Genomic DNA, 24,965 nt, shown 5'->3' with positions numbered 1-24,965 from the left:
AATTGACGTGAATGCACGGACTTATAAAACTCCTCTAATTATATATCTCGAGTAAAGTAAAAGGAGAATGATACTCACACATTCAATATTGATTTATACACACCTAATTGACTATTATGTCTTTAGTTACAATAATAGGGGTTCTTGTTCCTAGATAAATTTAAGAATATAATTGTAAATTTTATGATAAAAAATGTGTATGAATTAAAAAAGGGTAGTGATATATACACAACCAATTTTTACAAATACACAACCAAATATATTTTACAGTGTTATACTGTACAACACTATAAAAAATGTTTGATTGTGTATTTGTAAAAATTGATGATGTATATATCATCACCCATTAAAAAATAGTGTGTCATCACAAAAGTAAAAATAGTACCAACCTTTTGCTCAAGAATGTCAAAATTGGGGGCTCCCACTCGCAAGATTTGTCAAACAATCCGAAATTGATCCCATCATTATTATTACATATACATACACACATACTGTATTTACATACATACATATCCCATTCCTTGTAAATTATCCAAATGTCGATATCCCTAAATTAATATCTCTTTCACACCGAACCAAACAAGACGTTTACACAAACATTCATCTACCTCACAACAACAACTCCTCCATCTCTCTCAAACTCTCAATTCACAAATTCACACCATCTCGATCCCTTCTTCAAAGGTATATTTACATCCGATCTCCCTTCAATTTCATTACTTTTTTCTTAATTTTTTATAATAATTTTGTATTTGTATTAGGGTTTCCTTTTGCAATTGCTTTGATTCAGTCTTGATAATGTTTATGTATGTATAAAGTTTGTAGCTTTTTTCTTCAATTGACGTAATTGTATCCAATAAAGCTGTTTTTATAATTTTTACTAACTAATTTAGGATTACCCCCAAAAAAATTTATAGCATTTAGCTTTTTAGGGTTTGAAGATGATACTTTCTTTGTAAAATTAGGGATTTTAGTTACACACTCGAATTTGTTTTGTGGTATAATGTAGTTAAAGTTATTAATTTCATTATATTTGTAGTTCATAAATACCTTAATGGATACTATTTGTTTTGCTGATTGAAGTTACCTTTTTTTAGATGGAAGATCACCTAATTTTACGCGTTGATAAGCTCGATGCGCCTCAGGAAGTGGATGGTTCGGGGTTCGTTCAAAAGGCTTCTAGTAGTCATGTTTCTAGTGTAGCTACGGAGAAAGTGGAAACCGAAGAATACGACGTTTCTGGTGAGAACGAGCCGTTGATTCAGTCGGTTGAATGTCGAATCTGTCAAGAGGAAGATAGTATCAAGAATCTTGAAGTTCCTTGTGCTTGTAATGGGAGTCTCAAGGCAATATTTCTGTTTATTCAAAGAGGGTTTTGTTAATATGTATATGTTTCTATATTATGTTATGTTTTTACAGTAGTAAAATGCGAATGTCTATTTGTGGTATATCAATAATTATAAAAATTAAGGCGCGAATTTCGTTCGTTCTTATTATGACTAAAAAAGAACCTAGACTCATGTCTGTTACTAAAGTTTAATGTTATTTTGCAGTATGCTCATAGGAAATGTGTTCAGCGGTGGTGCAATGAGAAACGAGATATAATCTGTGAGATTTGTCATCAGGTACTTTTATTTAACCGCTGTGAATATGATCTGTAGCTGCTATATCTTGTACAAAATAGTTTATGCCACTTTCAGATTGAAAATGGGTCACTGGACTTAAGTACAGGCTTTGAATGCATTTGCTTACTTGTAAAATTTTTAATAATTACAGGCGTACGAATCTGGTTATACGGCTCCACCACCTCAGTCTGATGACACTGTCATCGATATCAAGTATGTCATCAGTAATCAAACACGATACTAAAACAATGTATTGAGTTTTTTTAGTATGAATTTGCATTCAAACTGATTTTGTCATTGTTTTTTTCTTGCAGTGGAGGTTGGACACTAGCTGGTACACCTTTAGACTTGAATGATCCTCGAGTTTTGGCAATGGCGGCGGCTGAACATCGTCTTCTTGAGGCGGATTATGATGATTATGAAGATAACAGCGCCAGTGGAGCTGCATTATGCCGCTCAGTTGCTATCATAGTAAGCGGGTGTTACCTGTTTGATGAAACTTTGAATAAAGATTGGATTTTTAGTTATATGAATGCATTGTGTTCCTGGGTTTTGAGTAATTTGTCATGGGTTTTACATGGCTTAACTACTTTACGTTTTTTTGTTGGATTCTGTTTGGGCAGTTGATGGCTCTTTTGCTGTTGAGGCATGCTCTGACTATTGGAGATGGTGATAGTGATGATGATGATGATGCTACTACCTTCTTTGCTGTAAGTGGAATTTTGTTATATGCTCGGTAAAATGGTTTCTGAGATATCTTACCTTATATTGCAAATTTTGGTAACATGTATAAATGATTGGCAGTTATTCGTGTTGCGGGCTGCCGGGTTTCTCCTTCCTTGCTACATTATGATATGGGGAATTAGTCTATTGCAGCGTCGTAGGCAAGCACAGGTAAAACTCAACGATATTTATCTGAATTTTGTGTTTTTTTTTTTTATTATTTATTTGGATTATACCAGTTCTGCTTCCAATTATATAGGTTCAAATAATTAACATCATACTTAGCTACAAAAGAACTGATTCGTAAAATGTAAAAATAAACAAATGACCTTTCGTTTTTTTCAACTTAATTTGATTGACTTTACTTTCTCCTTATACAAAAGTGTCTTATAAGCTAAATAATCAAGAATTGCCAAACCTCTAAAGTCCCAAACATTGGATTAACTAATTCAGTGTTGCTTTACTCAGAATTACTCGACGAGTACTCGGTTTTTGCAACTCAGGGAGTACTCAGTAAGTACTTGGCAAAACTCGGTCAAATTCGGGATTTCTCCAGAAAATCAGCCAAAACTCGGGATTACTCGGAAAATCGGTCAAAGTCAAACTTGGTCAATATCCGGGTACCTCCGAGTTTCTGGGTATTCCCTAAAACGTCTCGACTGAGTACTTCCCGAGTAGCTATTTTTGCAAAATTGGACTATTCTCTACCTTTATCATACAACTAATTATCTGATTCGGAATATTTAATACGTAGTACTACATATCATATAATCACTTTTAAAAAGCGTATCAGATACTCAAAATTCTCTTGTGAAGCATTCATTATCTGGTTATCTGTTCCGTATATGTTATAAACTTATGTCTTGAACTCGTGTACAAGTGTCTATAATCTCAATTGATCTTCTGGATGTGGTTATTATGAAGTTTTTCAGATTATTCTTTTCCGTCTTTGAATTAATAAGCAGGAAGTGGAAACACTGGCAGCAGCAGATGTTGCGTTCATGATTCAGGCAGGGCAACATAGAGGCTTACAAGTCACCATTGCACCAGGACCCGTTATGGCACCACCCCCTACGGTCATACCAGTACCCGCCCAAATCCCAACCCGTGAGCCACCACAATAGTATACGCAGAAACAGAAACATAATGTTATTTGTATGACAATGAATTTTAAAAGTTTATAGCCTGTATTTAAGTTGTGTGTTCAGGCTGCCATTGTGTCTTATGACCTTTATTAAGTGAATTCTTTCTTGTATCCAGAGTTTGTACATCGACTATTCCTGTTGTACATATATAAGGCAGTGCAGACTACTTTCATATTGATTCATCCTAATTTTATTTGCAAACTTGAAAATGGGACCCACAAATGGCTTATAGGGAAAGAAAGAAAAGTATAAAGCCCATATATTATGCACAAGAAACCAAGACTGGTTTATGAATGCATGGATATATGAGCTTGGCATTTTAAAGTTGAGTTTAAGAGAGCATAAAGCAAACTCTTGTATTTTTGGTTAGATGTTTCTATTCTTTCATCTTTTTCTTTATTGGCTTTCTTGCATATGTAGCAATCACAATTGCTTTAGTAGTCAAGCCATCCTTTCATCACATTTTCCTCAATTTAAATACTCCAACAATTTGCTTGCGTTGCACATCATACGTAACTTTATACTAATGAAAACTGTCCGTAATTTGATTCCATATGAATTCTGCTTGTTTAAGTTTTGAATTTCTATGTATCGATTGTATTTGTTGATCTTCAGATCCGTTTAATGTTATCGTTTTTTTTTGTAAAACAAAAAATTGTAATTATTAAGTTGATATATACATCTCTTGAAAAGCGATGGCTTCACCTCGGTGAGCTCAGATCCCACAGATTGATCGGCCAAATCTTATAACCATAGTATATGGGATTAAAAACAGACATTGTGTACTTGTGTCATTCAAGAGTGAAGATGACATAAAATGAAAAAAAATATGGAACACATTTTATAAAGATTCAAAGAGTGGTGTTCCAACTTACTTTTCATTCAAACCTGTCAGTGTCTTCTAAAGAACATCCTCTAAATTAATATGCATCTATTTTATAGCTTCTATTGCACATCAATACTTATGATTGAAGTGAATCTACTTTTTTTTTTAATAACTTTACTTTCATCCAAATCTCATAAAAGATCAAACTATGCCTTATATGTAACAGTCATATTCCATAACAGACAAACACAGAACCACCTCTCATCTCTTTCTCCAACCATGGGGATTCTATATAACAGAGCTATTACGATCTTTGTATGTATCTTCGTTGTTCTATCTACTCGATCAGAAACAGTTTCTGCAATCAGAAGCATTGGTCTTTCTTTAAAATGGGGAGAAGAAAGATTGTTTTCAAGAAATTCGCGTGTTCTGAAAAGTGTTACAGTTGAAGAAGAACTTCGCACGGATTTGAATATAGCACCGACACCTGCAATGATGTATGATCCAAATCAAACAAACAAAAGAAGAATTCGAAGAGGATCGGATCCTATTCATAATACACGGTGAAAGCTTGTCATTAGCCGAAAAGGGAGAATGATAGGTTGCAAGTTGTTTTATAGGTTGGTTCGATTATATAGTTTTGTTTTATCAAAATTAAGTGCTGACTGTAACTCTCTTCTTAAATTTTGCTCTCAAGATTCACTTTGTGATACTCTCATTTTCTGTGTACGCATACATAATGTTCATACATCCAAAACCTTTTTTTTATTAACAAATTTAAACAGAGAGAGCCAACATCTAATGATGAAGTTTAAGAAGGTTTATGCATTATACATTTGTAATGGGTGACCAGGGGTGGAACCGGGATGAAATTTTAGGGGTAAAGACTAGAGAACGCGATTTTTTTCCAAAAGATATAATTAAAACATAAACAATTACAAACGTACAAGTTTTACAAGTATATAACATCAAAAAGTGCGATTCTAATACAATATATATGGTGATCAAAGGACTTTTAGCTCGTTATATTGGGCAAATCTGATTACATACAGCTTAGTTAGTAACTTTATAATGTATTTCATTCACTTAACCAATTTCACTAGTTGCACTTAGAAAATTCAATAGTACGTTGCACTTCTACTATACTAACAAAATTTTTACGTGTTTAACACCACGTGAATATTTTTTTTGACGTGAGGAACAAAATTTTACATTTTTATCTCTCTGTCATAGCGGTTCTGCCCCTACAGGTGCATCGTGCAAAATTAAATGCTTGAATAACAGAGAACCGTAAGTCCATAAATCATAAATCATAATTCTAAAAGTAGAATGTTATAAGAAAAACTACACCATGAAACTAATGAGTAGCTAGATAATTGTGAGGCAAATGATGTTTTAAAAGATAGAAAAAAAGGTAACTCTTTTAACAATTGCAATATGAAAAATATAGAAAGAAAAGATTACTCGAACTCATACACAAACTAACATCACATTGTAGACTGATCAGAATCAGTCTGTAATGGGGGAAGATTAGTCCTCATTAGATCGGTTCTAAATAGCCTTCCTTTGTACTATTTCTCGCTTTTTCGTGCCCCGCCATGCGTGCTTAAACTTCTAGAGAGTGTGAGACGTTCTTTTTTTTGGGGAGGTGGGGATGTTTCGGGTTCCAAAATTTCGTGGGTAAAATGGGATGATACAATTCGAAATTATGGGGAGGGAGGGTTAAACTTGGGATCTCTAAAAGTAAAAATCTTGCCCTTTTGGGTAAATGGTGGTGGAGGTTCAAAACCGAAACCAATTGTTTATGGAACAAAATAATTCGAAGTATTTATGGAATTCACGGTGGCTTACGGTCGAGTAATGGGTTTTCTCATAACTCAACCGTAGGAATTTGGAACAATATTATTTATGCAGGTTGTCAAATTGATAATCTTGGTCTACCTTTCAAGAACTCATTCAAGAAATCAGTAGGAAACGGGTCAGGCACAGCATTCTGGTCAGAGTCATGGCTTGGATCAGCACCATTATCTGAACAGTTTCCGAGGTTATCGAGACTTGAAGCATTCCCAGATTGCAAGATCAGCGACAGAATAAAGGTTGCAGCTTCTGGTATTTTTGAAACAGTGTGGCAGTGGGTTCGTGAACCAGTGGGGCTTACTCGAGATGAATTGGACAGGCTATCGGACATGGTTTCTTCCTTCGACTTCAATTTACAGCGTGGCGAAACTTGGCATTGGGATCTAGCAAGCAATGGAAAATTCACGGTAAAGAAACTTTCAAACATTATTGATGAGAATCTACTTTCTCCTTCTAGCTCCAATAATATCGAGACTTTGAGAAATAATTTGCTACCAAAAAAAGTTGAGTTGTTTGTGTGGAGGGCAATCAAAAAAAGAATCCCGGTTAGAATTGAACTTGATAAGCGTGGAATCGATCTTCACTCCGTTAGGTGTCCAATCTGTGATGACGATTTAGAATCGGTCGAGCATACTCTTGTCTTTTGCAACCTTACTTTTGATATTTGGTCAAGAATATTCAAGTGGTGGAAATTGGGAAACTTCTCGAACCTTAGCATCGTTGAAATTTTCCGTGGTAATGCCCCTCGAAGCATGACAAGCCTTGGATCAAAGATTTGGCAAGCCGTAGAGTGGGTTACCGCCTACATATTATGGAAAAATAGAAATTTAAAGGTTTTTCATAATAAGATTTGGAGTGCCCCGATTGCGGTAAACGAGATTCAAATTCTAAGTTTCGAATGGATTGGAAAGAGGCTACATAACAAAAAAATCGATTGGAATTCTTGGCTCACAAGCCCGAATATATACTTGAACATTTGATTTTCTCGTGGGTTGCAATCTTTGCACCTCTTAGTTGTTTTCTTTTCTTGTAGGTTTTCGTAGAAGGGGTTGCTTTGCCCCAGGTTGTATTGTTTTCGTGGTTTTTGTATTTCCTTCGGGTTCTTTTATTTAATGCTTGCTTTAAAAAAAAAAAAAAAGAATCAGTCTGTAATGATATAAAATAACTAGTTTACACCCGACTTCATAGAAATAATAATTTAATAATAATTAATAATTACGTAACTAATAACTAATACGTAATTAATAATCGTAATTACAATAACCAATAATTAATGGTAATTAATAATGATAAAAACAACAATAATAATAAATTTTCTTTGACTCTACACTTCACATCCTACATCCTACATGCACACCGAAAATTTTTTTAGTTATGTATATTCGTATAAAATACCAACTAATTGATCGCAAAGGCGATTCCACCTTATGTAGATTAGGTTTCTATGAACCCACTAGCTTGGGTTTTTTTTTTTTTTTTTTTTTGTTTTTTTTTTTTTTTGCAAAGTAACACTCAAAATGTATTGAACACCAATAAATATAGAGTTAGGCCCCATATGTTTGTAAGTTTTATGACTTTTATGATAATTTTTTTTAATAAAGTAAATTTTATACGACTCTTTTCAATTTTGATCCTAGATGTCACTTATTGATGATCACATTATCTAGGTTTAATCCTAATATAAACTTCATAAACAAGTATAGACTTATAGTATAGTAGAACCCATAACAACGAATTTTTTTTTTTTTTTTAAATAGTAATATTTCAAAGGTATATTACAAAATGGTTTTATCAAATCAAAAACTACAAAAATAGGGAAACCGGCATTTGAAATGCCGGTTTGCGACTTGTCAACCCAAACATGCATTTGAAATGCCGGTTTGCCTACGTAGCATTTTTTTAATTTTTTGATTTTTTTTTGAGTTCTTCCATACAAAGTCATTATAAGTTCTTTTTGTTTTGAAAGGTTTTAAAGCTCGTTTTGAAAGTATATCGAGCTTTGAAAGCTCGTTTTGATATAGTTAACTATATCAAAAATATATCGAGCTTTGAAACCTTTTCAAAACAAAATTAGTTTTAAAATCTTTTAAACAAAACGAATTTTAAAACATTTCAAAACAAAACGAGCTTATAACGAGTTTGTATCTAAGATCTAAAAAATATATATATATATATATATTAAAAAAAAGGTCACGTAGGCAAACCGGCACTTCAAATGCCGGTTTGGGTGACAAGTCGCAAACCGGCATTTCAAATGCAGGTTTCCCTATTTTTGTAATTTTTGATTTGAAAAAACCATTTGTGTAATATACCTTTGAAATATTATTATTTTAAAAAAAAATTCCATAACAACTGAGGCAAATGCTACTAATTTGCATTTCTTAAAAGCAAAACATAAAGTTTAATCAAGTTTAAATGTTTCATATATTGATTAAATTAATTAGTAGAAACATATTTGACTATGATCAAGTTTGCTAATTAATATGGAACTAGGAAACTTTAGAGATGGTTTTAATGATCAGAAGTAGATGACGATTCAGAAACAGGCTCTTCAACTTCTCTAAGGTGAAAGTTGAAATGTCCCGTTCTTATTGATTAAAAACGTTCCATATTAATTGATTTCGTTGCGAGGTTTTGACCTCTATATGAGACGTTTTTCAAAGACTGCATTCATTTTTAAAACAAACCATAACCTTTATTTCATAAATAAAGGTTTAAAAAGCTTTACGTAGATTATCAAATAATGATAATCTAAAATATTCTGTTTACACACGACCATTACATAATGGTTTACAATACAAATATGTTACATCGAAATCAATTTCTTGAATGCAGTTTTTACACAATATCATACAAACATGGACTCCAAATCTTGTCCTTATTTTAGTATGCAACAGCGGAAGCTCTTAGTATTCACCTGAGAATAAACATGCTTTAAACGTCAACAAAAATGTTGGTGAGTTATAGGTTTAACCTATATATATCAAATCGTAACAATAGACCACAAGATTTCATATTTCAATACACATCCCATACATAGAGATAAAAATCATTCATATGGTGAACACCTGGTAACCGACATTAACAAGATGCATATATAAGAATATCCCCATCATTCCGGGACACCCTTCGGATATGATATAAATTTCGAAGTACTAAAGCATCCGGTACTTTGGATGGGGTTTGTTAGGTCCAATAGATCTATCTTTAGGATTCGCATCAATTAGGGTGTCTGTTCCCTAATTCTTAGATTACCAGACTTAATAAAAAGGGGCATATTCGATTTCGATAATTCAACCATAGAATATAGTTTCACGTACTTGTGTCTATTTTGTAAATCATTTATAAAACCTGCATGTATTCTCATCCCAAAAATATTAGATTTTAAAAGTGGGACTATAACTCACTTTCACAGATTTTTACTTCGTCGGGAAGTAAGACTTGGCCACTGTTTGATTCACGAACCTATAACAATATATACATATATATCAATGTATGTTCAAAATATATTTACAACACTTTTAATATATTTTGATGTTTTAAGTTTATTAAGTCAGCTGTCCTCGTTAGTAACCTACAACTAGTTGTCCACAGTTAGATGTACAGAAATAAATCGATAAATATTATCTTGAATCAATCCACGACCCAGTGTATACGTATCTCAGTATTGATCACAACTCAAACTATATATATTTTGGAATCAACCTCAACCCTGTATAGCTAACTCCAACATTCACATATAGAGTGTCTATGGTTGTTCCGAAATATATATAGATGTGTCGACATGATAGGTCGAAACATTGTATACGTGTCTATGGTATCTCAAGATTACATAATATACAATACAAGTTGATTAAGTTATGGTTGGAATAGATTTGTTACCAATTTTCACGTAGCTAAAATGAGAAAAATTATCCAATCTTGTTTTACCCATAACTTCTTCATTTTAAATCCGTTTTGAGTGAATCAAATTGCTATGGTTTCATATTGAACTCTATTTTATGAATCTAAACAGAAAAAGTATAGGTTTATAGTCGGAAAAATAAGTTACAAGTCATTTTTGTAAAGGTAGTCATTTCAGTCGAAAGAACGACGTCTAGATGACCATTTTAGAAAATATACTTCCACTTTGAGTTTAACCATAATTTTTGGATATAGTTTCATGTTCATAATAAAAATCATTTTCCCAGAATAACAACTTTTAAATCAAAGTTTATCATAGTTTTTAATTAACTAACCCAAAACAGCCCGCGGTGTTACTACGACGGCGTAAATCCGGTTTTACGGTGTTTTTCGTATTTCCAGGTTTTAAATCATTAAGTTAGCATATCATATAGATATAGAAAATGTTTTTAGTTGATTTTAAAAGTCAAGTTAGAAGGATTAACTTTTATTTGCGAACAAGTTTAGAATTAACTAAACTATGTTCTAGTGATTACAAGTTTAAACTTTCGAATAAGATAACTTTATATACATGAATAGAATGATGTTATGAACATCATTACTACCTGAAGTTCCTTGGATAAACCTACTGGAAATGAAAAAAAATAGATCTAGCTTCAAAGGATCCTTGGATGGCTTGAAAGTTCTTGAAGCAGAATCATGACACGAAAACAATTTCAAGTAAGATTTCCACTCGAAATAAGATTGTCATAGTTATAGAAATTGAATTAAAGTTTGAATATGATTATTACCTTGTATTAGAAAGATAACCTACTGTAAGTAACAAAGGTTTCTTGATCTTGGATGATTACTTGGAATGGATTTAGAAAACTTGGAAGTAAACTTGCAATCTTGGAAGTATTCTTGATTTTATGAAACTAGAACTTTTGGAATTTATGAAGAACACTTAGAACTTGAAGATAGAAATTGAGTGAGATCAATTAGATGAAGAAAATTGAAGAATGAAAGTGTTTGTAGGTGTTTTTGGTCGTTGGTGTATGGATTAGATATAAAGGATATGTAATTTTGTTTTCATGTAAATAAGTCATGAATGATTACTCATATTTTTGTAATTTTATGAGATATTTTATGCTAGTTGCCAAATGATGGTTCCCACATGTGTTAGGTAACTCAAATGGGCTGCTAAGAGCTGATCATTGGAGTGTATATACCAATAGTACATACATCTAAAAGCTGTGCATTGTACGAGTATGAATACGGGTGCATACGAGTAGAATTGTTGATGAAACTGAACGAGGATGTAATTGTAAGCATTTTTGTTAAGTAGAAGTATTTTGATAAGTGTCTTGAAGTCTTTCAAAAGTGTATGAATACATATTAAAACACTACATGTATATACATTTTAACTGAGTCGTTAAGTCATCGTTAGTCGTTACATGTAAATGTTGTTTTGAAACCTTTAGGTTAACGATCTTGTTGAATGTTGTTAACTCATTATTTATTATAACAAATGAGATGTTAAATTGTTATATTATCATGATATTATGATATATAATATATCTTAGTATGATATATATACAGTTAAATGTCGTTACAACGATAATCGTTACATATATGTCTCGTTTCGAAATCATTAAGTTAGTAGTCTTATTTTTACATATGTATTTCATTGTTAATACACTTAATAATATATTTACTTATCATTTAACATAATTAACCAAGTGTATCAATATCTTAATATGATTCATATGTACCTAGTAAGACGTTGTTATAACGATAATCGTTATATATATCGTTTTCGAGTTTCTTAAATTAATAGTCTCATTTTTATGTATATAACTCATCGTTAAAATACCTAATGAGATACATACTTATAATAAAATAATGTTAACTATATATATAACCATATATATGTCATCGTATAGTTTTTACAAGTTTTAACGTTCGTGAATCACCGGTCAACTTGGGTGGTCAATTGTCTATATGAAACCTATTTCAATTAATCAAGTCTTAACAAGTTTGATTGCTTAACATGTTGGAAACACTTAATCATGTAAATAACAATTTCATTTAATATATATATAAACATGGAAAAGTTCGGGTCACTACAGTACCTACCCGTTAAATAAATTTCGTCCCGAAATTTTAAGCAGTTGGAGGTGTTGACGTATCTTCTGGAAATAAATGCGGGTATTTCTTCTTCATCTGATCTTCACGCTCCCAGGTGAACTCGGGTCCTCTACGAGCATTCCATCGAACCTTAACAATCGGTATCTTGTTTTGTTTAAGTCTCTTAACCTCACGATCCATTATTTCGCCGGGTTCTTCAATGAATTGAAGTTTTTCATTGATTTGGATTTCGTCCAACGGAATAGTGAGATCTTCTTTAGCAAAACATTTCTTCAAATTTGAGACGTGGAAAGTGTTATGTACAGCCGCGAGTTGTTGAGGTAGCTCAAGTCGGTAAGCTACTGGTCCGACACGATCAATAATCTTGAATGGTCCAATATACCTTGGATTTAACTTCCCTCGTTTACCAAATCGAACAACGCCTTTCCAAGGTGCAACTTTAAGCATGACCATCTCTCCAATTTCAAATTCTATATCTTTTCTTTTATTGTCAGCGTAGCTCTTTTGTCGACTTTGGGCGGTTTTCAACCGTTGTTGAATTTGGATGATCTTCTCGGTAGTTTCTTGTATTATCTCCGGACCCGTAATCTGTCTATCCCCCACTTCACTCCAACAAATCGGAGACCTGCACTTTCTACCATAAAGTGCTTACGGTGCCATCTCAATGCTTGAATGGTAGCTGTTGTTGTAGGAAAATTCTGCTAACGGTAGATGTCAATCCCAACTGTTTCCGAAATCAATAACACAAGCTCGTAGCATGTCTTCAAGCGTTTGTATCGTCCTTTCGCTCTGCCCATCAGTTTGTGGATGATAGGCAGTACTCATGTCTAGACGAGTTCCCAATGCTTGCTGTAATGTCTGCCAGAATCTTGAAATAAATCTGCCATCCCTATCAGAGATAATAGAGATTGGTATTCCATGTCTGGAGACAACTTCCTTCAAATACAGTCGTGCTAACTTCTCCATCTTGTCATCTTCTCTTATTGGCAGGAAGTGTGCTGACTTGGTGAGACGATCAACTATTACTCAAATGGTATCATAACCACTTGCAGTCCTTGGCAATTTAGTAATGAAATCCATGGTAATGTTTTCCCATTTCCATTCCGGGATTTCAGGTTGTTGTAGTAGACCTGATGGTTTCTGATGTTCAGCTTTGACCTTAGAACACGTCAAATATTCTCCTACATATTTAGCAATATCGGCTTTCATACCTGGCCACCAAAAATGTTTCTTAAGATCCTTGTACATCTTCCCCGTTCCAGGATGTATTGAGTATCTGGTTTTATGAGCTTCTCTAAGTACCATTTCTCTCATATCTCCAAATTTTGGTACCCAAATCCTTTCAGCCCTATACCGGGTTCCATCTTCCAGAATATTAAGATGCTTCTCCGATCCTTTGGGTATTTCATCCTTTAAATTTCCCTCTTTTAAAACTCCTTGTTGGGCCTCCTTTATTTGAGTAGTAAGGTTATTGTGAATCATTATATTCATAGATTTTACTCGAATGGGTTCTCTGTCCTTCCTGCTCAAGGCGTCGGCTACCACATTTGCCTTCCCCGGGTGGTAACGAATCTCAAAGTCGTAATCATTCAACAATTCAATCCACCTACGCTGCCTCATATTCAGTTGTTTCTGATTAAATATGTGTTGAAGACTTTTGTGGTCGGTATATATAATACTTTTGACCCCATATAAGTAGTGCCTCCAAGTCTTTAATGCAAAAACAACCGCGCCTAATTCCAAATCATACGTCGTATAATTTTGCTCGTGAATCTTCAATTGTCTAGACGCATAAGCAATCACCTTCGTCTGTTGCATTAATACACAACCGAGACCTTGCTTTGATGCGTCACAATAAATCACAAAATCATCATTCCCTTCAGGCAATGACAATATAGGTGCCGTAGTTAGCTTTTACTTCAATAATTGAAACGCCTTCTCTTGTTCATCCTTCCATTCAAATTTCTTCCCTTTATGCGTTAATGCAGTCAAGGGTTTTGCTATTTTGGAGAAATCTTGGATGAATCTTCTGTAGTAACCAGCCAATCCTAAAAATTGACGTATATGCTTCGGAGTTTTTGGGGTTTCCCACTTTTCAACGGTTTCGATCTTTGTCGGGTCCACCTGGATACCTTCTTTGTTCACTATGTGACCGAGGAATTGAAATTCTTCCAACCAAAATGCACACTTTGAAAACTTAGCGTACAGTTTTTCTTTCCTCAATACTTCTAGCACTTTTCTCAAATGTTCTTCGTGCTCTTGATCATTCTTTGAGTAAATAAGTATGTCATCGATGAAAACAATAACAAACTTGTCAAGATATGGCCCACACACTCGGTTCATAAGGTCCATGAACACAGCTAGTGCGTTAGTCAATCCAAACGGCATAACCATAAACTCGTAATGACCATAACGCGTCCTAAAAGCAGTTTTTGGAATATCATCCTCCTTTACTCGCATTTGATGATATCCAGAATGTAAATCGATCTTCGAATAAACCGACGAGCCTTGTAGTTGATCAAATAAGTCGTCAATTCTCGGCAGTGGATAACGGTTTTTGATGGTAAGTTTGTTCAACTCTCTGTAGTTAATACACAACCTAAATGTACCATCCTTCTTCTTGACAAACAAAACAGGAGCTCCCCATGGTGATGTGCTTGGTCGAATGAAACCACGTTCTAATAGTTCTTGCAGCTGGCTTTGCAGTTCTTTCATCTCGCTGGGTGCGAGTCTATAAGGAGTACGAGCTATTGGTGCAGCTCCTGGTACAAGATCTATTTGAAATTCAACAGATCGATGTGGAGGTAGTCCCGGTAATTCTTTCAGAAATACATCGGAAAATTTTTTTGCGACGGGAACATCATTGATGCTCTTTTTTTCAGTTTGTACTTTCTCGACGTGTGCTAGAACAGCATAGCAACCTTTTCTTATTAGTTTTTGTGCCTTCAAATTACTAATAAGATGTAGCTTCATGTTGCCCTTTTCTCCGTACACCATTAAGGGTTCTCCTTCTTCTCGTACAATGCGAATTGCATTTTTATAACATACGATCTCTGCTTTCACCTTCTTCAGCCAGTCCATGCCAACTATTACATCAAAACTCCCTAACTCTACTGCTATCAAATCATTCTTAAATATTTCGCTACCCAGTTTAATTTCTCGATTCCGGCATATATTATCTGCTGAAATTAATTTACCGTTTGCTAATTCGAGTAAAAATTTACTATCCAACAGCGTCAATGGACAACTTAATTTAGCACAAAAATCTCTACTCATATAGCTTCTATCCGCACCCGAATCAAATAAAACGTAAGCAGATTTATTGTCAATAAGAAACGTACCCGTAACAAGCTCCGGGTCTTCCTGTGCCTCTGTCGCATTAATATTGAAAACTCTTCCGCGGCCTTATCCATTCGTGTTCTCCTGGTTCGGGCAATTTCTAATAATGTGGCCCGGTTTTCCACATTTATAACAAACTACATTGGCATAACTTGCTCCGACACTACTTGCTCCGCCATTACTCGTTCCGACACCATTTGTTCCTTTCATTCTGTTAACCCCTGGTCCGTAGACCTCACACTTCACCGCGCTATGACCATTTCTTTTACACTTGTTGCAAAATTTGGTGCAGAACCCCGAGTGATACTTTTCACACCTTTGGCATAGCTGCTTCTGATTGTTGTTGTTGTTGTTGTTGCGGTTGTTATTGTTGTTGGGATGATTATTGTAGTTGTTGTTGTTGTTGTTGTTGTTGTTGTTGTTGTTGTTGTTGTTGTTGTTGTTGTTGTTGTTGTTGTTGTTGTTGTTGTTGTTGTTGTTGTTGTTGGGCCATTTTTTGTAGTTGCGATTGATGTTGCGATTGTTGGGATAATTGTTGCGATTATTATTGTAATTGCTGTTGTTATTGTATTGGTGATTTTTATCACCGTTTTCCTCCCACTTTCTTTTGACTTGCTTCACATTGGCCTCTTCAGCCGTCTGTTCTTTAATTCTTTCCTCAATCTGGTTCACTAGTTTGTGAGCCATTCTACATGCCTGTTGTATGGAGGCGGGCTCGTGTGAACTTATATCTTCTTGGATTCTTTCCGGTAATCCTTTCACAAACGCGTCGATCTTCTCTTCCTCATCTTCGAACGCTCCCGGACACAATAGGCACAATTATGTGAATCGTCTTTCGTACGTGGTAATATCAAATCCTTGGGTTCGTAACCCTCTAAGTTCTGTCTTAAGCTTATTGGCCTAGGTTCTGGGACGGTACTTCTCGTTCATCAAGTGCTTGAATGCTGACCACGGTAGTGCATACGCATCATCTTGTCCCACTTGCTCTAGATAGGTATTCCACCATGTTAACGCAGAACCTGTGAAGGTATGCGTAGCATACTTCACTTTGTCCTCTTCAGTACACTTACTTATGGCAAACACCGATTCGACCTTCTCGGTCCACCATTTCAATCCGATCGGTCCTTCGGTTCCATCAAATTCCAAAGGTTTGCAGGCAGTGAATTCTTTGTAGGTGCATCCTACACGATTTCCTGTACTGCTAGATCCAAGGTTATTGTTGGTATGTAGCGCAGCCTGTACTGCGGCTATGTTTGAAGCTAGAAAAGTACGGAATTCCTCTTCATTCATATTCACGGTGTGTCGAGTAGTCGGTGCCATTTCCTTCAAAATAGTCAAATAGAACAAGTTAATCATACAGAATATTAAGAGTAGTTAATAGTATTTCGTAGCATAATATGAACTCATTTATAAAAGCTTTTTCTTCATATTAGCGTTTTATAAGTTTAAATTCGGGTAGTACCTACCCGTTAAGTTCATACTTAGTAGCTAATATACAATTCAACTACTACAATTCTATATGAAAAACTGATTATAATAATATTTCGCGTTCAAACTTTTATACAATATTTTACAAACTTACAATACCGCTTATTTTACATAAAGCATGAAATATAGCACACAATAACTTTGATACAAGATAGTTGTGAAGATAATTCTAGCTAGTACACAAGTCGTTCAGCAAAGGCAATAAAGACACGTAATTCATACGTCCAGAAACAATTCATGCATTCTGGTTTTACTAGGACTACTTCCCATCCTTGGTCTTGTGGAACATAACCGTTATGGCCGTTGATAAGACAGCGTGTGTAACGTCATCAAAGGGACGAGGGTTACGTAATGACCAACAGTCTCGTAATAACCTAAAAACCTCATTTCTTACTCAAATTACCGACTCCGTCACTTGTGGGAACGTTTTGTTTAATAGCTGTAGCCCGATGTTCTTTTTCTCACTTTGGTGAGAAGCGAACATTACTAACCCGTAAGCATAGCATGCTTCTTTATGTTGCATGTTAGCCGCTTTTTCTAAATCATGAAGTCCTATATTCGGATACATTGAGTCAAAATAATTTCTTAACCCGTTGCGTAAAATAGCATTTGGGTTCCCCGCAATATATGCGTCAAAGTAAACACATCGTAACTTATGGGTTTCCCAATGTGATATCCCCATCTTTCAAATGAAAGTCTCTTATAAACCAAGACATTCTTGGAACGTTCTTCGAATGTCTTACAAACTGATCTCGCCTTAAATAGTTGTGCCGAGGAATTCTGACCAACTCTAGACAAGATTTCATCAATCATGTCTCCGGGTAGGTCTCTTAAAATATTGAGTTGTCTATCCATTTTGTGTTTTTAAACTGTAAAATAGACAAGAGTTAGATTCATAAAAAAATACTTATTAATACAAGCAATTTTTACATATATATCATAAAGCATAAGCACAATATATTACATATATTACACCACACGAATACAACTATCTTTTTCCGACTCGCTCGTTTCTTCCTCTTCGGTTTTGGTTCGTTTTGCCAAGTTTCTAGGGATATATGATGTTCCCCTAATACTAGCTGTCGTTTTCCACAACGGTTTAGAAAAACCCGGTGGTTTAGAGGTTCCCGGGTCATTGTTACAACTTAAGGACTTCGGGGGTTGACGATACATATAAAGTTCATCGGGGTTAGAATTAGATTTCTTTATTTTTATGCCCTTTCCCTTATTATTTTCTTTTGCTTTTTTAAATTCAGTTGGGGTAATTTCTATAACATCATCGAAATTCTCGTCGGAATCCGATTCATCAGAGAATTGGTAATCCTCCCAATATTTTGCTTCCTTGGCGGAAACACCATTGACCATAATTAACCTTGGTCGGTTGGTTGAGGATTTTCTTTTACTTAACCGTTTTATTATTTCCCCCACCGGTTCTATTTCCTCCTCCGGTTCCTCCTCTTCCGGTTCTGATTCTTCTTCCGGTTCTGATTCTTCTTCCGGTTCCTCTTCGGGAACTTGTGAATCAGTCCAATATATATTCGACTCTTCGTTATTATTAGGTGAGTCAATGGGATTTGTGCTAGAGGTAGACATCTATCACACAATATCAAACATGTTAAGAGATTAATATATCACATAATATATACATGTTAATAATATATAGTTTTCCAACAAAAATGTTAAGCAATCATTTTTAAAGAAAACACGGTCGAAGTCCAGACTCACTAATGCATCCTAACAAACTCGATAAGACATACTAATGCAAATTTTCTGGTTCTCTAAGACCAACGCTCTGATACCAACTGAAATGTCCCGTTCTTATTGATTAAAAACGTTCCATATTAATTGATTTCGTTGCGAGGTTTTGACCTCTATATGAGGCGTTTTTCAAAGACTGCATTCATTTTTAAAACAAACCATAACCTTTATTTCATAAATAAAGGTTTAAAAAGCTTTACGTAGATTATCAAATAATGATAATCTAAAATATCCTGTTTACACACGACCATTACATAATGGTTTACAATACAAATATGTTACATCGAAATCAGTTTCTTGAATGCAGTTTTTACACAATATCATACAAACATGGACTCCAAATCTTGTCCTTATTTTAGTATGCAACAGCGGAAGCTCTTAGTATTCACCTGAGAATAAACATGCTTTAAACGTCAACAAAAATGTTGGTGAGTTATAGGTTTAACCTATATATATATATATATCAAATCGTAACAATAGACCACAAGATTTTATATTTCAATACACATCCCATACATAGAGATAAAAATCATTCATATGGTGAACACCTGGTAACCGACATTAACAAGATGCATATATAAGAATATCCCCATCATTCCGGGACACCCTTCGGATATGATATAAATTTCGAAGTACTAAAGCATCCGGTACTTTGGATGGGGTTTGTTAGGCCCAATAGATCTATCTTTAGGATTCGCGTCAATTAGGGTGTCTGTTCCCTAATTCTTAGATTACCAGACTTAATAAAAAGGGGCATATTCGATTTCGATAATTCAACCATAGAATGTAGTTTCACGTACTTGTGTCTATTTTGTAAATCATTTATAAAACCTGCATGTATTCTCATTCCAAAAATATTAGATTTTAAAAGTGGGACTATAACTCACTTTCACAGATTTTTACTTCGTCGGGAAGTAAGACTTGGCCACTGGTTGATTCACGAACCTATAACAATATATACATATATATCAAAGTATGTTCAAAATATATTTACAACACTTTTAATATATTTTGATGTTTTAAGTTTATTAAGTCAGCTGTCCTCGTTAGTAACCTACAACTAGTTGTCCACAGTTAGATGTATAGAAATAAATCAATAAATATTATCTTGAATCAATCCACGACCCAGTGTATACGTATCTCAGTATTGATCACAACTCAAACTATATATATTTTGGAATCAACCTCAACCCTGTATAGCTAACTCCAACATTCACATATATAGTGTCTATGGTTGTTCCGAAATATATATAGATGTGTCGACATGATAGGTCGAAACATTGTATACGTGTCTATGGTATCTCAAGATTACATAATATACAATACAAGTTGATTAAGTTATGGTTGGAATAGATTTGTTACCAATTTTCACGTAGCTAAAATGAGAAAAATTATCCAATCTTGTTTTACCCATAACTTCTTCATTTTAAATCCGTTTTGAGTGAATCAAATTGCTATGGTTTCATATTGAACTCTATTTTATGAATATAAACAGAAAAAGTATAGGTTTATAGTCTAAAAAAATAAGTTACAAGTCATTTTTGTAAAGGTAGTCATTTCAGTCGAAAGAACGACGTCTAGATGACCATTTTAAAAAACATACTTCCACTTTGAGTTTAACCATAATTTTTGGATATAGTTTCATGTTCATAATAAAAATCATTTTCCCAGAATAACAACTTTTAAATCAAAGATTATCATAGTTTTTAATTAACTAACCCAAAACAGCCCGCGGTGTTACTACGACGGCGTAAATCCGGTTTTACGGTGTTTTTTGTGTTTCCAGGTTTTAAATCATTAAGTTAGCATATCATAAAGATATAGAAAATTTTTTTAGTTGATTTTAAAAATCAAGTTAGAAGGATTAACTTTTATTTGTGAACAAGTTTAGAATTAACTAAACTATGTTCTAGTGATTACAAGTTTAAACCTTCGAATAAGATAGCTTTATATGTATGAATAGAATGATGTTATGAACATCATTACTACCTCAAGTTCCTTGGATAAACCTACTGGAAATGAGAAAAATAGATCTAGCTTCAAAGGATCCTTGGATGACTTGAAAGTTCTTGAAGCAGAATCATGACACGAAAACAATTTCAAGTAAGATTTCCACTCGAAATAAGATTGTTATAGTTATAGAAATTGAATTAAAGTTTGAATATGATTATTACCTTGTATTATAAAGATAACCTACTATAAGTAACAAAGGTTTCTTGATCTTGGATGATTACTTGGAATGGATTTAGAAAACTTGAAAGTAAACTTGCAATCTTGGAAGTATTCTTGATTTTATGAAACTAGAACTTTTGGAATTTATGAAGAGCACTTAGAACTTGAAGATAGAACTTGAGAGAGATCAATTAGATGAAGAAAATTGAAGAATGAAAGTGTTTGTAGGTATTTTTGGTCGTTGGTGTATGGATTAGATATAAAGGATATGTAATTTTGTTTTCATGTAAATAAGTCATGAATGATTACTCATATTTTTGTAATTTTATGAGATATTTTATGCTAGTTGCCAAATGATGGTTCTCACATGTGTTAGGTGACTCACATGGGCTGCTAAGAGCTGATCATTGGAGTGTATATACCAATAGTACATACATCTAAAAGCTGTGTATTGTACGAGTACGAATACGGGTGCATACGAGTAGAATTGTTGATGAAACTGAACGAGGATGTAATTGTAAACATTTTTGTTAAGTAGAAGTATTTTGATAAGTGTCTTGAAGTCTTTCAAAAGTGTATGAATACATATTAAAACACTACATGTATATACATTTTAACTGAGTTGTTAAGTCATCGTTAGTCGTTACATGTAAATGTTGTTTTGAAACCTTTAGGTTAACGATCTTGTTGAATGTTGTTAACTCATTATTTATTATAAAAAATGAGATGTTAAATTGTTATATTATCATGATATTATGATATATAATATATCTTAGTATGATATATATACAGTTAAATGTCGTTACAACGATAATCGTTACATATATGTCTCGTTTCGAAATCATTAAGTTAGTAGTCTTATTTTTACATATGTATTTCATTGTTAATACACTTAATAATATATTTACTTATCATTTAACATAATTAACCAAGTGTATCAATATCTTAATATGATTCATATGTACCTAGTAAGACGTTGTTATAACGATAATCGTTATATATATCGTTTTCGAGTTTCTTAAATTAATAGTCTCATTTTTATGTATATAACTCATTGTTAAAATACCTAATGAGATACATACTTATAATAAAATCATGTTAACTATATATATAACCATATATATGTCATCGTATAGTTTTTACAAGTTTTAACGTTCGTGAATCACCGGTCAACTTGGGTGGTCAATTGTCTATATGAAACCTATTTCAATTAATCAAGTCTTAACAAGTTTGATTGCTTAACATGTTGGAAACACTTAATCATGTAAATAACAATTTCATTTAATATATATATAATTATGGAAAAGTTCGGGTCACTACAAAAGTTGCGGTGGCAGTTGCAGGCGGCACATTGTAGCTCACCAACTGTACCTTTTTCTCCTGTTGCCATGAACTCCCGGCAACCATCTACCGCGTAGCCACCCATTTTAGCTGCATGATTCTTCTGGCACCTTCCATAGCGAACAGTTGATGTTCCATTAGAACCGATCTTAATGATCACTACACGCTTCTTCATTCCTCTATGAAAAAGGTTTGAGATAGTATGTATATTATGGCCAGGTCAAGTTTTACTTGGTTCAGTGCAATATGCTATATATAGGAGTATATATGTTGCATGTACATAGATAAACATATCAACTAATTAAAGATTATTCAATCATGCATATATGATTTTTGTATGTTTTGTGTAGGTATAAAAAACTAATCAAAAAACTAATCATATATATATATAAGCTAGCCAGCATATTTGTCTAATGACATTATGCATGTGTCCCTGTTTCTTTTCTTTTTCAGACAAACAAACCTGTTAGTTTTTATAATTGTCAAGAAATTGAATACAATAAATTAATTTGTTTATTGCTCCGTATTACCTTTTACGAAAATTCGAGTAGAAAGAAAGAAAAAACCGACTTAAAAGCTGTTAGATTAATTAACGCAATAGGATGTATAAATGTCAATATTAAACACTCACTAAGTAGATAAATTAAAAGTAAATGAACATATACTCCGTATTATTTTTTAGACTCCACGACTAGATAATATCCAATTTGTTGGTGATTTTAGTGTTATTAACAATCATTTTGATTAATTGGGATTTACTAGATAGCAAAGGCTTATAGAATTAAGCTCAATGACGAGTTTGGAGAGTGCGGAGTGCACGCTCGTTCGAGTTAATTCAATAAGGTCTTGAAAATTACATCTTTTGATGAAAGGTAACCATGAATGGTTACATCATTTCATGAAGAGTGATGTCATTTCCCAAAAGGTGTAAACGAAGAGTTGCATCTTTTAGTTGAAAGGTTGCATATTTACATTAAAGAGTTACATCATTTCGTCGCACCTTTCACCTCTTATATATAGAGGACTTTGCTTTCATTCTAAAAAACAAAAAACGCACACATACTCTCTAACAATTTGATCAGTGATTTCGTTGCCAAAAACACTGATTGCGTTCTTGTCTTATCCCTGTAAAGATTTCGTGAAACCGAGGCAATCGTCGGGTCGAAATACTGTATAGAGAAAGTGAATACACGATTCAAGAACGAATCCGGCAGTCAATTCATACCCAATTTCTAACACAATTTAGTAACAAACTAGTGAAATGACCCGTGGAAACACGAATTTGTTTAAACAAAATAATTTAATGATATGTTTTAGGTATTAAGTGAATGTAAATGTTAAATTCATTTAGCTTATTGCCCCATGAAACTACGGATTCCGACTAAGAAACTTGTCGTTGATTTTGAAAACATAAAGTTCGCTTAAAGTTGAATATTTATATTTATATTTTTAATAATAATAATAAATGTCGTTTAAATTTTTTTAGAAAAATAAAATTACAACTTAGGAGATTAATATTTACTTTTATAAAAGATTTTGTATTATTTTTTTAATTAAATTAATATATAATTATGACATCATCATTATGAAAAGTAAAGGGTAATTTAATTTAATGATGATGTCATCATTTTAGAGGTTTATTAAACTATATAGATATAGATATAGATAATGTGAGGGTACATCAATATCGAACATAAACAATTTTATCAAGCCTATTGGATATTTGGATATGTACCCTCATACATATAACTCTCAATACATATAACTCTCAATGATCAATCACAATAAAGGAGTTGACCTCAATATTATTGAATCACTTCCTGCTTCGACTCTAAATCATAAAACTGCATTCTCTTGATTCGAATTCCATAAATACAGTTTAAATTAAGGATTTTGCTAACGACAGTCCTAAATTATACACGTTGGTTATATGTCACTTTCATGATGGAGTTACTGAATTATACAAGAACCTTATGCGTGTTAACGACAATCATAAAGGTTTCGTTAGCAAAATTCATAATTTATTAATATAAACACTTAATAAGAAAGTATTATTCTCACGGTATCGATGTAAGATTGTGTTTGATAAAACTGAATGATTTAGCATTCAATGGTTCATAATCTAAATTATTAAAAAGTTTTAAATGAAGTTAGTTCCAAATAGTAAAGACATGTAATTATTGTAAATGAAGAACACGTGGAATGTAAATTAACTTATTAACCTTTTGCATTAATAAAAACACAATATAATTGTTTAATTAGTGTTATTGATAAAATTTTAACTGGATAGAAATATGATTTCGGTACTTAATGGTTAAAATCGTATTTCAGGTTTGAATGGTTTAACATTGGATGAATGTTAAACCATACGACAACATATGTTATTCAGAAGTCGGAAAATAAAAGCGTTGAATGCTAAGTTCAACATTCAACGCCGAATCATTCAATTAAGAAGTAATCAAACGCACCTTAATTATTCTCTATGATTTTTTGTCGAATTTAAGATATATTAAATATATGTCAGTTTTGAATTTCTTATTTGGTTTAAGTTTTGTGTGAATTTTAAAAAAAATAAATATAGTACAATTTAGAGTAATAAATGAGAGAAAACTAAGAATTTGATTGTATTTGATAGTTATGTTTTATTAATGAACAATT

At 33.3% G+C, this 24,965-nt stretch overlaps 1 protein-coding gene across 1 annotated transcript; it reads left to right on the top strand.

Moving 5' to 3' along the window:
• Positions 1-519: 519 nt before the first annotated feature.
• On the top strand, positions 520-3,665 carry LOC139847395 (uncharacterized). The gene is made up of 8 exons (XM_071837064.1): positions 520-684; positions 1,098-1,346; positions 1,554-1,625; positions 1,777-1,838; positions 1,940-2,096; positions 2,249-2,335; positions 2,430-2,519; positions 3,314-3,665. Exons 2-8 carry the CDS (start codon positions 1,098-1,100, stop codon positions 3,470-3,472), a joined length of 876 nt encoding a protein of 291 aa, XP_071693165.1. The 5' UTR covers positions 520-684; the 3' UTR covers positions 3,473-3,665.
• Positions 3,666-24,965: the final 21,300 nt, after the last annotated feature.

The sequence above is a fragment of the Rutidosis leptorrhynchoides genome, chromosome 5 (assembly GCF_046630445.1).
Source record: "Rutidosis leptorrhynchoides isolate AG116_Rl617_1_P2 chromosome 5, CSIRO_AGI_Rlap_v1, whole genome shotgun sequence".
In the NCBI taxonomy this organism is placed as follows: domain Eukaryota; kingdom Viridiplantae; phylum Streptophyta; class Magnoliopsida; order Asterales; family Asteraceae; genus Rutidosis; species Rutidosis leptorrhynchoides.
Note: the sequence above shows the minus strand (reverse complement) of the source record. Positions and strands in the feature narration are given on the sequence as shown.

What these genes read in the sequence shown, in the direction of transcription:
- LOC139847395 (XM_071837064.1), top strand. Translation starts at nt 1,098, where the DNA reads ATGGAAGATCACCTAATTTTACGCGTTGATAAGCTCGATGCGCCTCAG. An exon ending in TCTGTGAGATTTGTCATCAG is followed by an intron (nt 1,626 to 1,776) that starts GTACTTTTATTT and finishes TAATAATTACAG; the next exon opens with GCGTACGAATCTGGTTATAC. An exon ending in ATGCTACTACCTTCTTTGCT is followed by an intron (nt 2,336 to 2,429) that starts GTAAGTGGAATT and finishes AATGATTGGCAG; the next exon opens with TTATTCGTGTTGCGGGCTGC.